At 35.3% G+C, this 17581-nt stretch overlaps 1 protein-coding gene across 3 annotated transcripts in view; it reads right to left on the bottom strand.

Moving 5' to 3' along the window:
• CNOT6L (CCR4-NOT transcription complex subunit 6 like) overlaps positions 1-17581 on the bottom strand; it is a 119858-nt gene that overhangs the window by 16766 nt on the left and 85511 nt on the right. For all 3 annotated transcript variants that reach the window (XM_023253020.2, XM_023253021.2, XM_045056180.1), the window contains 3 exons: positions 17200-17357; positions 14997-15151; positions 2221-2372 (listed from right to left, as the gene is read on the bottom strand). In XM_023253020.2, the coding sequence (XP_023108788.1) occupies positions 2221-2372; positions 14997-15151; positions 17200-17357 (465 nt within the window). The remainder of the gene's footprint in view (positions 1-2220; positions 2373-14996; positions 15152-17199; positions 17358-17581) is intronic.

Raw genomic sequence — 17581 nt, 5'->3', positions numbered from 1 at the left:
CTTCAATGTTGAGTAATAAGTAACTGAAGTGTCTGTTATATGTGGCAGAAGGAATCATTTTTTAAAATTTGAGGGCACCCTGGGTGGCTCAGTCAGTTGGCTCAGGTCATGATCTGGGGGGGCGGTTCGTGAGTTGCATCCCCACATCAGGCTCTGTGCTGACAGCTCAGAGCCTGGAGCCTGCTTCACATTCTGTGTCTCCTTCCCTCCCTCTCTCTCTCTCTCTCTCTCTATGCCCCTCCCCTGCTTGTGCTCTCTCTCTCTCTCAAAAGTGAATTAACATTAAAAATTAAAAAAAAAAATTGAGGTACAATTGACATTTTGGTTTTGTTTTCTCTGCTCATTTGTTTTGTTCTTTAAATTCCATAGATAAGTGAGTTTGTACAATATTTCTTTCTCTGACTTATTCCATTTAAAATAATGCCCTCAAGGTCAACTCATCATTACAAATGGCAGATATTCTTTTTATAGCTGAATAGTATTTCATTGTGCATATATACTACCTTTTCTGTATCCATTCATCTGTTTATGGACATTTAGGTTGCTTCCATGTCATGGCTATTGTAAATAACGCTGCAATACACATGAAGGTGCATATATCTTGTCAAGTTAGTATTTTCATTTTCTTTGGATAAATATCCAGAAGTGGAATTGCTGAATCATATGGTAGTTCTGTTTTTCGTTTTTGTGGAACCTCCATACTGTTTTCTATAGTAGTTGCACCAGTTTATATTCCCACCAATGGTGCACAAGGGTTCTCTTTTCTCCACATCCTCAACAAGACCTGTTATTTCTTGTCCTTTTGATAATAGACACACTAACTACTATAACTATCTCATTGTGGTTTTGATTTCCATTTCTCTCATTATTAGTGATGGTGAATATCTTTTCATATGCCTGATGGCCATCTCTGTCTTTGAAAAAATGTCTATTCAGACCCTCTGCCTATATTTTAACCTGATTGTTTTTTGTTTTTTTGTTTTGCTACTAAGCTTTATGAGATATTTATATATTTTGGAGAGTAACCCCTTATCAGATACATGATTTACAAACATAGAAACAGTCATTTTTAATGCAATTTGATCATAATATAAAAATTTGTGGCAAAAATTCTCTAAGCTCCATTCTTTCCTGGAAGTTTTATAGTGTTACTTCTGGCTGTAGACTAAATGTTCACTATATTAAAAATTAAAAACTATTAAAAACAAAGGGGCCATGAACACATTCTATAATATTAAATTCCTCTCATAGGACTATGAGACATATTTCAAAATGTGAAAAGTGTCTACGGTATAATTTATAATTACTCTTCTGAAAAGTAAAAGGAGAATAAAACTCCAAAGAAACTCAATTTTCACATTACCAGACAAAGAGGTACCAAGCTTTTGAAAGAATGGGACTGGAAAGGACATAAAAGTAGGTAAAAATGGAAAGGCTAAAAAAAAGAAGAAAAAAATTTTAATTCTGTATCAAAGATTGTATGATGAGGGATAAACTGAAGAACAGAGAGAAAAGGAGGTCTGACAAGCATGGTCTGAATAATACAAATCAATACCCAAAGCAAAAATCTTTTCTTCTACAGTAAGTACATGAAAAAGTTTAAAAATAAAGCCCTAATGTGGTCTTACATCTTTTCTGTGCTCTTGCCTAAAATATAATAGTTAAGTAAACAATGAAATGCTCAAAGGCAGGCAGCAGAAAGGGGGAAAAAGGTTTGGATATGCAAAGTACATATTGAGTTTCTGACTTTGAAGGAAGCTATAAATAATCTAAAATGTAAAAGATAAGTACCAGGTAGATAAAAGATCCTGCTTTTACCCTGACAATGACTGAGATGTAACAAAGAAATTAGAGAAAACTTGCCAAGTGCTTAACCTTAAAGACAAAAGATTTCACACTCAAGAAGCTAAAAATATGGCGAAATAGAACCAACTCATCATAATTTCCAAATTCAGCCTAACTAAAGCATTTCCTACTTCAAATAACCTTTTGGAATTAATTGCAATATTAAAGACTTTCCTTTTTAGAAATTACCTATTAAGTAATATCTCTAGAAATATATGATGGTTTACATAATAGTGTTATTTTCCCGCCCATCTCCCTTAACTTTCCTTAAAGACAAGAAAATAACTGTGCAATAAATAGTCTGTGCCCTTGTTTAAGATGGGAAAGCATGGGATGGTATTTATTTTTAGTAAGAACGTTTTAAACTGCACTCACCTGTTCCAAATAGTTCTTTGTGGACCTCTAATACCACAGCGACACCAATATTATCTTTTGTCATCACTCTGTTCAGCATAGCTTCGGATCCATCTGAATTAGCCATTGCCACTTGGTTAAATTCCACTGTATGCTTCTGCACCAAAGTAAATCTAAAAGGCACAACACATTATTATTATGATATTAGATACTTGGACTATCATAGTAAAAGGCATTAAATGAGGGAGCACAAGACACAGATACAATTTACTGTCTCCCTAGTCATCTTCCATCTGCAAAGGGCCATGCAATCAGCTCTGGCCTGTGAAACATAAGAAGTCAGATTAAGAACTTTCTTAGAAGTGCCGTGTAGCAAAGAAGGCATATATATATCCCTTTGCCCTTTATACCTTTATCCATGTGGTGAGAAGCAGGAAGGCAAAAGCCAGCCCACTATGGACTGGGAAGTAGCTGAACCAGTTCTGGACTGCCATATCTGGACTTGTGTGAGAAAACTGCCCTTCTTCTGTTTCTTTAAGTTATTGTTAGAACTTTCTGGTATTTAAAGGTGAACACAACCTTAACTGAATCAGCAAATTAAGGAGAAAGAACAGAGTAAAATCTATGTACCCTGTTTGCAGTTTTATTCTTACCACATCAAGAGATTTGTCAAGAAAATGCAGGGTCACACCCTTATCTCAACTAAGGAGAAGCCAACTTTACTATCTCGCCTTTCCCAGAAAGCTGGAGTTACATTATGTAAGGGTTCAGGGTTAACAGCTTCTATAAGGTAAAAAATGGCTCCCTCTGGGACTACAGTTTCTGCACTAATAGTATTTTCTTTCTTTACTTACAAATTAAGTATTGTAGACTTATAGTATTTAATAGAATTGAGTCTAGCACTGAAATTTAATAGCAGTATGATTTTGGGTCAAGCCATTTAAACTCTTTAAGCCTAGTTTTATCAGTTTTGTAAAATATCTTAAAAATGGCCAAAACCTACTAAATATACTACTTTTTGCTAAGTATTACGTGGAGTAGACACCTCTGTCCTTTTAACAGGCCTACACCACCCCATTTTCCTCCTAGCTTTGAAACAGAAATATGCAATTATCTCTTTAAAAATATTGACTAAAGTCTTACTATGCTGCAGGACACTGTGCTAGACAAACGATATTCCACTCCCTGCTCCAATTCTGAAGGTCTCACGCATGGAGAAGAATAAAAAGTCAGATCATATTTATTTTCTAACCTAGAGTGATAGAAGGGAGCATAGTTTGCATCCTCTACTTTAAGGAGGTGATCTTTACCTAAAACATGAAGGAAGAAATAATGGAAGGCTATGAAATGATGTTAGAGAGGAAAGGGAATAATGGAAGGTTCTAAGCAAGGACATATTACTTAATTTATATGTTTTAAGATCATTCCAGATGCTTAGTAGAGAATGGATTACAGGAGCTAAAGTGGGAATTATGAGACCAAAGTTTTTGAGGTTGTATAAATGACAGGTGATGGTGGCTTGGACTAAGGCAAGAGAAATAAAGAGAAGAAGGCAGATTCAAAATATGTTCTATAGGTACCATCCTCCATATCAGTTTTTCCATATTGTTTTTCAAACAATTTCTGGCAATATTACCATAGATAAAACAAATTAAAGTAGTATTGTGTTTGAATAAATCAATCACTGAAAACGATGAATCTGTTTTGACAAATATAAAAATTTTAAATCAGAGGGTACTGATGATTATAGTCTTGTATAAGTCTCTGTATCCAACTTATTTCTGTATTTTATTTTGGTTGCAGAGTATTAAGAAACATCCTGATTCACGGAGACACACAGATATAAGTGGTAAATAATTGACCTTGAACTCAGAAAACCTAAGCAAGCAGGTGAAAATTTGATTCAGGTCTGCACCAAAACAAGTCTATCAAGCAGCATATCCAAAACATGTTATTAATTTGCATGGTGTTAAAATTTGATATTTGAAATGTTTGGGTGAATATGTTATTTTTAAATTAAGTTTAATTATTTGTACTAAGTTTTTGAAGTACCTTCTAAATATTTACAGAACTCTTAAGATTTATTTATAGGAATCCAAGGCTCTATAGGAAAGTGTGAAAATCCTGTTTTAACAGTAATATTTTTAGTGCTGGAATACTTTACTTCTACTGAAGTCAGGTCCTTGTGAGAGAGGGAGGGTATGTAACAATTAGAAATGCCCTCATCAACTAAAATTTGTTTCCCTCTATCTTTCACCCAATAAAGCTCAATCTCGATATGTTCTTTAAAAGAATATAGATTAAAACCTAGAATCTCTTCTACTTGACACTACTTTAAATATCACACCATTATGTCTTCTCTAATAAGAGAAATGGCCAACTCCTTATATGACATATGGTGTGAGATGGCTGTTCACCTGAACAACTCAATGAACTAGTGCCTTCTTCATTTGCGATTGTTATTTTTGTTAATAAAGACAGAAACTACACTTTGGGGAGAGCCGTATTAATTATAAGCCAAATAAGAACTAATTTTGGTCTTTTCTGCTCTTAAACCAGGTCTCTTCAGTCCTGCATTTTATAGGTGCTTAAAAACAAATGGGAAAACATTACTTTATTATGTTACATATGTTTATTGTACAGATTTGGGAGCAAGAAAAAATATAAAGAAAATTCAAAGTTATCTGCAACCAAACATCCCCATTAACAAGTCAATATAATTCCCTAGACTTTTCTCCATGCATTTGCATACAAATATTTTTATATAATTAAGATAATACTCTCTAATTTTATATTTTGGCTTATTAATAAATATTCTGTCAGGGATACTTCCCTATAAATTATTATTCAAAATCAATACATATGATTATATCATATAAGCCACTTTACAGATTCACCATAATTTATTTAACTGATTTGTGGTGGACATTTAAATTATTTCTGACTTGAGCTATTATAACCAATGCTATTGAACATTTTTGCATATAAATATTTTTCTGTACCCTCAAATGATTTTATCCCTTCCTCTTTCTTTTCCCTTAAGAATCTAAGAGTAGCAGACTTCATTTCTATTGAGTACCCTTTCTTGAATTTCTGTTCATTAGTACACCCACTCACATATTAAGGGAACTTGACTTTTTAAATTTTTATTTTAATTCCAGTTAGTTAACATACAGTGTTAAGGCTCAGGTATATGATATAGTGATTCAACAATTGCATACATCACCCAGTACTCATCACAAGTGCACTCCTTAATCCCCATCACCTATTTCACCCACCTCCCCTCTAGTAACCATCAGTTTGTTCTCTACAGTAAAGAGCCTGTTTCTTGGTTTGTCTCTTTTTCTCCCCCTTTGCTAGTTTCTTAAATTCGACATATGAGTGAAATCATATGGTATTTGTCTTTCTCGGACTTATTTTACTTAGCATTATACTCTCTAGCTCCATCCATGTCATTGCAAATAGCATGATCTTGTTCTTTTTCATGACTAATATTCTAATGTGTGTGTGTATCTTCTTTATCCATTCATCAATCAATGGACACCTTGGGCTGCTTCCATACAGTGGCTATTATAATGTTTGCTTATTTTTGATAGAGTGCAAGCGTGAGCACATGAGCAGGGAAAGGGGAGGGAGAGAGAGGGAGAGAGAGAGAGAGAGGGGGAGAGAGAGGGGGGGAGAGAGGAGGGGAGAGAGAGGGGGGGAGAGAGGGGGGGAGAGAGGGGGGGGAGAGAGGGGGGGAGAGAGAGGGGGGGAGAGAGAGGGAGAGAGGGAGGGGGGGGAGAGAGGGAGACAGACAGACAGACACAGAATCCAAAGCAGGCTCAAACCCATGAACCGCAAGATCATGACCTGAGCTAAAGTCGGACGCTTAACCAACTGAGTCACCCAGACATCCCTATCTTAGCTATTATAAACAATGCTTCTCCAAACATAGGGGTGCATACATCTCTTTGAATCAGTGTTTTTGTATTCTTTGGTAAATACCCAGTAGTACAATTGCTAGATCATAGGGTAGTTCTATTTTTAACTTTTTGAGGAACCTCCATACTACTTCCCACATTGGATACTCCAGTATTCATTTCCACCAACAGTGCAAAAGGTTCCTTTTTCTCCACATCCTTGCCAAAACCTGTTGTTTCTTGTGTTGTTGGTTTTAACTATTCTGACAGGTGTGAGGTGATATCTGATTGTAGTTTTGATTTGTATTTCTCTGATAGGTGATAATGAGCATCATTTCATGTGCTTGTTGGCCATCTGTAGGTCTTCTTTGGAGAAATGTCTGTTCTTGTCTTCTGCCATTTTTTAAATTGGATTATTTGGTTTTTTGGGTGTTGAGCTGTACAAGTTCTTTACATATTTTGAATACTAACACTTTATCAGATATGCCATTTGCAAATATCTTCTCTCATTCCATAGGTTGCTTTTTAGTTCTATTGACTGCTTCGTTTGCTGTGCAGAAGCTTTTTATTTTGATGTAGTCCCAGGTTTCCTTTTGTTTGTTTGTTTGTTTGTTTTGCTTTTATTTCCCTTGCTTCAGGAGACCTATCTAGAAAAAAGTTGCTATGGCTGATGTCCAAGAAGTTACTGTTTAAGGGCCCTTTAAAACTTCATTCTTTTTTTTCCAGAAGATTAAATATCCCTGCCATCTTTTGGTTTTCACAAATCTTATGTGTATGTATTGGTCTTCTCTGAAATAATCGAAATTCTCAATAAGACAGAACCAGTAATAAAAATAATACATGCTGCCCATTACTGAGGATCAACGTTGTATCAAGACTTTTTACAGGCACTTCACACCTATTGATCCTAAACTTTGCAAAGACTTTGCAAAGGAGTGATTATGGAAACACACTGCCCAGTTTCCTCATCAATTGTCCAGGAATTGCTCCAGCTGCAAAGAGCTAATTCATCCAAGGTCAAGTACTTCTAGGAGCAGCCCTCATACAGTTATATATCAAAAGCAAAAGATAAAGGTTTGGTTGGGGCGCCTGGGTGGCGCAGTCGGTTAAGCGTCCGACTTCAGCCAGGTCACGATCTTGCGGTCCGTGAGTTCAAGCCCCGCGTCAGGCTCTGGGCTGATGGCTCAGAGCCTGGAGCCTGTTTCCGATTCTGTGTCTCCCTCTCTCTCTGCCCCTCCCCCGTTCATGCTCTGTCTCTCTCTGTCCCAAAAAATAAAATAAACGTTGAAAAAAAAAATTAAAAAAAAAAAAAAAGATAAAGGTTTGGGGATTTGGGTCCTTCCTGGGTTAACTCTCACAGGTCATTTCAGCTCCAAAGCTACAGCTGGCGGAGTCCTCTGAGGCTGTTCAGGCCTGCAACACAACTCTGTTCTCTATGCCCAATTCTATTTCTTCTCTGTTCCTTTCCACAGGGGAACACCAAACTACCTTATCTTTTAGAAAAATGAGATGGTTTATTCATCTTCAACATCCTAGAACTTCTATACTGCAACATTCATAATAGATTACCCATGCCAGTTCTGTAGTCATACTTTTGCAAGATCTTTTAGTACCTAAAGGTGTAATTATCTTGATATGGAAACCTAACTAGTTCAGTCAGTATACTGACTCTCCTGCCTTACCAATCTCCTCTTCACTTGTCTTACTTTAGTCTTTCCACTTTGAAGATAATTCTCAATAGAGATCATGAAAGCAAAACAGAAGTTGTAAACCCGGTGTTTTTTTTTCTTTTTTGTCTTGATCCTCAATTAGTGATTACACAACCTACAATGGGTAATAGCCCTTCTTTACAGTACGTGGTATTTAAAATATCCTTGTTGCCTTAACGCTTTCACCAAGCCTCTGCTTTTTCTTAACCTTCTTGGCAAAGATCACAGGTTCAACCAATTTTTTTAAATTTATTTATTTTGAGGGAGGGAGGGAGAGAGAATGCATGTGTGCACACACATGCATGCATGTGAGTGGGAGAGCAGCAGAGAGAGAGGGAGAGAGAGAATCCCAAGCAGGCTTTGCACTGTCAGTGCAGAGCCAAACACAGGGCTCAAACTCACTGTGATACCGTGACCTGAGCTGAAATCAGGAATCTGACGGTTAACCAATTGAGCCAACCAGACGCCTCTCAATCAACTTTTTAAAATTTGTGCTTGAGGGGCGCCTGGGTGGCTCAAATGATGGTTGAGCGTCCGGCTTTGGCTCAGGTAATGATCTCCCAGTCCATGCGTTCGAGCCCCACTTCAGGACCTGTGCTGACAGCTCGGAGCCTGGAGCCTGCTTCGGATTCTGTGTCTCCCTCTCTCTCTCTGCCCCTCCCCCCCGCTCATTCTTTGTCTCTCTCCCTCTCAAAAATGAATAAATGTTAAAAACAATTTTTTTAAATACACATTTGAGGGGCACCTGGATGGCTCAGTCGTTTGAGCATCTGATTTCAGCTCATGTCATGATGTCGCAGTTCATGAGTTCAAGCCCCACATTGGGCTCTCTGCTATCAGGGCTTCTGATTCTGTCTCCTCCTCCTATGCCCCTCCCCCACTCTCTCTCTCAAAAATAAAATAAACATTAAAAAAAATTTTTAATGGGGGCACTTGGGTGGCTCAGTCGGTTAAAAGTGTCTGACTTCAGTTCAGGTCATGATCTCTTGGTTCGTGAGTTCAAACCCCAAATCGGGCTCTGTGCTGACAGCTCAGAGCCTGGAGCCTGCTTTGGATTCTGTGTCTCCCTTTCTCTCTGCCCTCCCCCCCATCTCAAAAATAAACAAACATTAAAAAAAATTTCTAAGTATTTAAATAAAGAAATAAAAATACATGCTTAGTTACTAACTTTTCTCCATTGGGGGAAAAAAAAAAAAAACACATCATTTAAAAATGAATCCCACAGGATACCTGAGTGGCTCAGTCAGTTAGGTGTCCAACTTCAGCTCAGGTTGTGATCTCACAGTTCGTGAGTTTAAGCCCCACATCAGGCTCTGTGTTGACAGCTTAGAGCTTGGAACCTGCTTCAGATGTTGTCTCCCTCTCTCTCTCTCTCTCTCTCTCTCTCTCTCTGCCCTTCCCTCGCTCACTCTCTGACTCTCAAAAATAAACAAAAATTAAAAATTTTTAAAAATAAATAAATAAAAGTGAATCCTGAACAATTATTTAGTTTATTACATGCTTCCAACCACCTCTCCAAACTTTCTTCCTAACTGGTATAATTAATTATTGTATTGCCTCACTTTTGACTTTTATAACTTCCCAGTCTTCTTGGAGTATCAACTTTTTAATGTCTTTGGTTTCAAAAAGTTCAGAAAAACAAAACCAGTTTTCCTAAACAGAGTATATATGTCCTTCTAACTAATACTCCTTTCCTTCGCACTTATAAATACTAAAGAGGACAGAGTCACGCTCAAGTTTTGTCATTTCTACTTCACCAATAGCTGAAGATCCAAAGAGATAGTTGAGAACTAAGGAACCAAAGAAAGTTCCTTCTTCACAGTAAGAATTAAGTAAGATGTGCCTCTTGTAGCTCAAGAACTTTTTTTTAGGTACCCTTCCTTAAGAACATTTCCAACACTAGTGAAGATAGCCATAGTCTCCTACAGCTTGTCTTCTTTTCATATTTTATACTACATTTATAATGCATTTATAATATAGTAAGAAATTATTCTCCATTTTTCCATCCAAATTACCTTACCAATTTAATTGGTTACCTTACTTCTTAATTTCCCCCCTACACACAGCCAGTGCACTCCACTCTGCTTCTACTTTTTGTCTCACAGATTCACATACAGGTGACATTTTGACATACAGAGAGGTCTTCCTCATTCCTTCTATTAAATGTTTTGAAAAAAACATACTGGTTTATAGCTGCTTTCCACTCACTAATCCAAACCATCAGGCCTTGGTAATGAGTAAAAACTTTTAAATGTGCCTCTATTTCAATTCATTTTAGTACTCCTATTCTATACCTAGTACACATATGCTATAAGCATTATTCCTGATGCTATTTTCTTTATTTTAGTCTAAGAAGTCTTCTATTTACCTTTCTGAAAGTGTTATTTTACAGAAAGTCAAATGGGCATAAGAGAGATCATATACAATAAAGACTGATATAATAAAAAAACAAAGACCCCACCTTTTCACATGATTTGAGATAGATTATTAGGATGAATGTTTCAAATACAGGAAGAACATGTCCAAAACAGCCCTTCAAACAGAACAAAGAGATAACTCAATTTCTTACTAGCCTGTGATCTAGAAGTAATTTTATAGGCTGTGATGTAATTAATTCAACGGTAGAGAGAGACAGTGAATGCCAACTATGAGCAAACAAAACAATCTGTATGACCTGAGTAATATTCCCTCCCTGAATTCATTTACAAGCCAAAAGGAACAAAAGGTACATAGTCAAAAGTATAACCACAGCAAGGTAAACTATGACCCTTTCTGGATCATATTCCAGCACTCCTAAACCTACACCAAATGGGAGTTTTTACTGTATATTCAGTATAAGATGCTATAAAATATGTTCTCGGGTCCCTTTAAATAATCATGGGAGTGCCAGAAAATAACTTGCTAAAAAAGGTAAGCTTAGAGACCAGGATAAATAGGGAAGAAAAGTAGATTATGTACTATCCTACATAACTTTGTACAACTCTTTGAAACACTGAAACCACTTTCACATTCTTGATCATTTTAGCCATATAAGAAATCATTCAAGTCAGGGGTGCCTGGGTGGCTTAGCCAGTTAAGTGTCCGACTTCAGCTCAGGTCATAATCTCGCAGTCTGTGAGTTTAAGACCTGCATCGGGCTCTGTGCTGACAGCTCAGAGCCTGGAGCTTTCTTCAGCTTCTGTGTCTCCCTCTCTCTCTCTGCCCTTCCTCCACTCACACTCTGCCTCTGTCTCTGTCTCTCTCTCAAAAATAAACATTTAAAAGAAAGAAAGAAAGAAAGAAATCTCTCAAGTTAGGTGAAGCAGTTATTATATTATCTCTATTGTGGCATTTGTGGCACCAAGCAGTAATTTTATGTTCCAGACTAAATTTATGAGACAGTTAACATTATAAACTAGAAATCACAATCTGTTTTTTTAAAATCACACAGACAAATTCTAAGGCAACCACCACCTAGGACAGAGGAAATCAGTATATGAGAAACCAGTGAGATAGAATTATCATGATTGGTCATTTTGGAATGAAACTATAACCTCTGGGTGCCCTCTTCTCAAGCACAAAACTACTGTATTAACATAGGAAGGAAAAGCGAAGACTTGGCCTTACCTGGTACCTCTGAGACTGGAAGCAGGTTAGAAAGCACAGACAATACAGCAAGGACTGAGCACCATGACAACCTAGTTCTAAATCCTACTGGAAGAGACTGTCTCTTCACAGTAATGGTCACTTGTTCTAAAATGGCTGTTCTCATATTTCCCTTTCTCACTGATGTGAAACAAAGCTAAACTGTTCAGATCAGAACTGCTAACTTCGAGAACAGCAAGTAAGTCATTATCTGGATCTTGTTTCATCTCCATTTTTCTGCATTTTCAATTTCTTCAAATTATGTATCTGGTTCCAAGCCCATTTCTACTAACTGTTAAGGCTAGAGGACAAAATATGGCAAAAGGAAATTTAAGTTTCTGAGTCTAAAAACTTATCTATATTAACAGTCTTTCCATACACACACAACAAAATACACACATATATGTATAAATGTTTTATAAAATCCTTTGGGCTGAAGATAATATTTACTGAGATAAAGGACAAACCAAAAGCTGACTTTTGGCATTTTTATGAATCGAAATTTCTCATTTCTGGTATCCCCATGCATCTAACTACCTGAAAAACATTCATAATGTTGACCAAAAGGTCCTGCCAAATCTTGAAGAGCCTTCTGAAGCCCCAATGATTAAATTAAACTGCAATGAATATGACACAAGGACTATTTTATTGTATTGCAATTCTCAGAAAATGCAATTTCATCAAAATGGGTTGACAAATTTTTATTACAGTATTTTGTAAAAAACAGTAACTATAGTTTCTATTTATTGTTACCTACCTTCCACCATTTCCCATGAAGAGATAAGCTGTCATCTATGAAGGTTAAACATTATGAGATACTCTGGTTTTAGAAGAATGATACTTTGAGAATGAGATTTGGAACTACTCTATTCCTACAACTACCATTTGACTTTTAAGTTTTGTTAACTATATAAAGAAATTATCTCACCTGGCAATATACAAATATATACAAAGGAGAAAAGCCCAGAAAGGGCAAGTGGCTCATTCAAGATTATATAGCTACATAAATAGGAGAACCACCTGGCTTAAAAATTCTTTTAGCACTGTACTATCTCTCCAATCTGAAGAAAGAATAGAATAAAAGCATGGTAGTATACTTTGTGTTAAATTTCAGATAGTTTGGCATTGGATAGTTAGCTCATTTGACATCAACAGTATTTGGTACTGCTCAGAAGAGAATATAATAAGGTATTATACTCAAAGTATTCATCTGTTACTGAATCCATGTTACTTATTATTCAGACAAAAAGAGTTGAAGTAGGGAAGAAAACCAAATGCTGCACCTAAGTATTCCCTATGTGTTCATCTCTTAACTAATTTGCAGCATTTTTAATAATTCAAACATCAATTTTTAAAATTGTTTACCATTTAAATTGTTTAACATTTAAAACTGTTTAACATTTCCTAGATAATAGTTATAATTGTTAGTTCAAATCTTAACTACCTCTAGTAAATTATCAAGGCATTTTAGATTTTCCTCTCAAACTATGAAAGGAATAATAAAAATTATATTATCTTCCTTCCAGAAGAAACAATGGCAAATGGAAAAAGAACCTGATGTTTTATCTCAATATTATCAGTATTCTTTTTTCAATTATGGTGTCTCAAGGAAATGTGTATATGAACACAGATAACAAACATCAAATTCAAGGCAATTTTTCCAAATAAGGTAACTGTATAAGAGGTACAAGTAATACCGGAAGCTCAACAAGCAACCTAAAGATTCAGTTTAGCACCATGGTTAAAAGCTTTGATTATCAAGCCAGGCTACTCTCTGTACTTTGGTTTCCTCACCTATAAAAATGATGATATAGCTCTACTCCTAGTTCTGAGGGGTGCTTTAAAAAGCAAATAAGAGAAGGGCGCCTGGGTGGCTCAGTTAGTTAAGGCTCTGACTCTTGATTTCAGTTCAGGTCATGATCTCATGGTTCTTGAGTCTGAGCCCAGCATCGGTCTCTGAGTTGGCAGCGTGGATCCTGCTTGGGATTCTCTCTCTCCATCTGTCTCCATTTCTAACCACCCCCGCCCCCCACCCAAAATAAATAAACTTAAAAAAAAAATTAAATAGAAAATAAAGTAAAAGGCCTAGCATTATTATTGAAGTAATATCTATTGTTATTCTATAATTTGTTTTTTAAAAAAAATCACCAGCCAACTAGAAGAATTTAGTATATTCTCACCTCAGTCAAATACTGCAGGCCTCTGCACTAATGATTAGCCAAAATGAGATATATTAAAAATTCACAGAAAAAAAACAAAAATTCACAGAAAAGACAGGAAAGTAGGTACAAATGAGAAAAAGTAGGCAAGTATCTTCAAATTCGCTTAACTCACTTAAAATAACATAATATGCTAGTAAGTATGCCTGTATCAATAAAAACATGTAACTGGCTTTGTTATAACTCGTATTAAAAGGGGGACAACACTGGAAAATAGTAACAAACATCTATATGCTTATCCTATAAGTAGATGATTCCCTATCCAATGTATCAAACCCAAATTATTAAACAAGGGATTCAACCTCTATCAGACTTTACATATTTCAGTCTTCTATTGGAGATTCCTTCAATTTTCCACTCTAAAATTAGCAGCCTTTCTGAGGCAAAAAAAATGTGCTTTTCTCTTTTCCTTAAGATGATAACTAAAGAATGTGCCTCTAACCATCGAGCCGCTCAGCCAGCACTCAAAAGATGACAGATTGTGGCTCTGCACCCTCAAGTAGGGAATGCAGTGTTGTACATCTAATGCATACAACTTCACAACCAGAAGCTTCTACAAGATCATTTATGTATTTTAATAAGCACATTCATAACATTCTCACCTTTTGACTTAAGCAATGACATTAACAGCTCTGAAAAAACACAAATCATGTTTTCTGTGTGTTTGATAATGACTGCTTTCCACTGTCCTATCTCAATCAATCCTTAAATAAGCTGTCTCCCCCCTTCCATCTCTCTTACCTACCTATGCAGATCTCTATTGCATATATATCTTATTTTTATTTTCTTATATGATTACCTTTCCTACTAGAGCTCTGAGTGACATTAGGAACTATGTCATGTCTATCTTCGTGCCTAATTTGACTAGCACAGCACTTGTCACAAAGCAAATATTCAGTAAACATTTAGTAAATGATTAAATACATGAAATGTTAACTGGAAAAGATGAAAAAGGTTAATAAAACTAATGATTCTGAGAAAGCCAACTGTCAAAACAAAAATCACAGAAAGAAAATCACATCGCTCATTTCAAATCTTAAAAGGCACTACACTACCTTTTATTTACATGAAAACTACTTCATAAAAATATATTTAGAAACATGATAATCCCATATTCAAGCATAACTCTCAAAATTTTTAGTGTAATTTGGTAATAAAAAATAAAGAATAATACAATAAAGACTCTTATTTCCAAGACACAGCCTAAGAAATGTAACAGCTTTAATTTTTACATCACTTGCTTTCTAGCTTTTTGTTCATTTTATAGGGTTAAATCAAAGACAATTTCAAATTGTGATAATTAAAGTAAGTATATACTATTATTATTTGTTTCCTTAACTCACTTTTCTGTTTTGAAGAATATTGCACAACCGTCCACATGCTTTCTCTCCTGCTCAGACATGATTTTGGCACGTGACTTTGGAGAAAAAAACCCATCATATCCACGCTCCTTCAATGCTGGCAGAAAGAGAGTGAAGTATTGCTCTGTTTCCACTTCCTGAGGTGAAAGAAAAGTTGTCATCGACATGACAGAGGAAAACTCTAATCAAGATATAAAAATGTTTAGCATTATGAGTGAGATGTGACTAAGGTAGCATAATTCACATAACAAATATTATCTATCTTCCCTTACAGCTAGCAGGAGCCATTTGACAATGGCAGCTTTTAAACCTGAAAGCACTCGAAATGCTTGCATGATTCTCTTGTTCACACAGCTAGTTGGTTCCAAATCTCTTTAGTCCCAATTTAGAGTTCATTCTACTATATTTTAATTCCTCAAATCTGGCAAAATGGGGCATATTATAAATTAAGCAGGAAGGAATAGTAAATTTTATATAGAGAGGTAATTTTATCTTTCTCAACTGTGGTAGAAAGGAATGATACTTAGAAGTGAGAAGATTAAGATCTATCAACAAAAAGCTCTACTTTAAGGAATTTTTAGGTAACTGAATACCAATCACCCAATTGTCTCCGCTAATCCAATATTATATAAAGCTAGACAATTTTATTCTTTGACCCATAAAATATTTTTAACAAATCTTTCCAAATTAAATATGTGAACACAATGATTTATCTATAATGCTTATAACATGACTTTATAATAAAAACTTACAAATAGCCTAAATGTTCAACAGCAGAACAAATGCTTACTCAATAAATGTATACTCATATAATGAATTGGTTTTGAAGAATTTTATTACCATGGAAAGTGCATGAAATACAATAGCATGATCTCAACTTTATTTTTGAAAATATATCTGTAAATAAATAGGAAAGCAAATTTAATATCTGTGTACAACAAACACTTCATAAGTTTTAACACAGCAACGATTTCTGGATTATGAGATTAGGTGTTTTCTCCCATCATTCTATTTATTTTTTCAAAATATTCAATTTCTCTAGGATAAAGATTTTAGACTATGGAATTACTATTACAATATAAAAATACTTTTTAAAATTATGATGTTTTTATTTTTCAAACTATACTTAGAGGAATGTGAGGCTATTATTACTATAAATACTAAATAAAAAGAGGACAATTAAGTAACCACAACAAAGCCAACTTTGTCTATTGCTTCCTTCCCCAATTCTATGTCAGTTTTCAGTGTTTACAAAAAAACTTAATTTTTGAAGATTTTTATTATTTCCCAGGAAGTCATATAAACCATAAACAACATAAAGATAAATTATCAAGCTCTTCTAGTTTAAAAAAAAACAAGTATTTAAAAAGTAATACCTTTCTTCTCAGGCTACGCCGAAAAGTAGCCATGAAATTATAACACTTACAATTTTTAAATACTTCATAAACATTTAATATTCTTTCGAAAGTTGCTAAGAAAAAATTACTAAACACTACCTATAAACCTTGGCTATTCATTAGCTGAGTGTTGAAAAGGAGTGATAAAACACATCTCAACAGAAAGGTGTTTCTTCAATTAAATTCATAATAAAATGTTATAAAACAGGAGAGTTTAAATTTCAGAGAAGGTTTTTAAAATAAGACAAAAATGCATTATTTACAGCACAATATTTTTTAATGTTTATAATATTTGTCATTAAGGAATAGTGGACAATTTTTTTTTTTACAGATTCCATCAGAATCTGTGTCTAAAAAGACACAACCTTCTGCAGTTTTCTCTTCCAGCAATACCAGTGATGTGTTCATAAGATGAACTATTAACATGAATAATGGATGCAATTTTCGCTTAAGAGTAAATGCATTTAAGTGGATGACTGGCCTTTAGCAAAACAGTTCCTCTGTGGAAACGTCTTATGTGCTTATTAAAATTATCCTTTTTTTTTTTAAGAGAAGAGAAAATAATTTGAGTTTTGTTTTGAACACAGGCTCTCTCCCAGAAATAAGATTAAGTTCACCTTTAAGTTTCAATCTTTTAAGAAAAATTTTTTTTATTTTATTATTTCATTATTTTCTTTTTTCTACACCCAACGTGGGGCTCCAACTCACAACCCCAAGATCACGAGCCACACGTTTCACCGACTGAGCCACCCAGGTGCCCCCAGAAAATTTAGTTTCTATAGTATTACCTGAAGACTAATGATATCTGCATCACAGTTAACAATTTCTTCCATAATTCCCTTTTTCCTGTATTCCCAGTTTAATGCCCAGGACGGGCAATAGCCATATAGCTGCCGGGTGGCGTATTTATCACATAACACATTGTAACACATAACCGTGAATGATGCTAAGAAGTGGGAGGAAAAAAACAAAAGAGAAAAGGGAGAAAATTAGGCAACTTTTTCCAGAGAGGTGTCATATGCGTCCCTGCACAAGCACACATGGCACACAAACCTGCCCCAATGGCGGCACTGTGAGATGCCCTGGGCAAAATTCTGTTACACTGGACCTACTAAAACCTCATTGCAGTCCATCACATCAAAGAGCTTTTACTAGAATTAGACGTATAGT

This window comes from Felis catus, chromosome B1, assembly GCF_018350175.1.
Source record: "Felis catus isolate Fca126 chromosome B1, F.catus_Fca126_mat1.0, whole genome shotgun sequence".
Taxonomy (NCBI): Eukaryota; Metazoa; Chordata; class Mammalia; order Carnivora; family Felidae; genus Felis; species Felis catus.
Note: the sequence above shows the minus strand (reverse complement) of the source record. Positions and strands in the feature narration are given on the sequence as shown.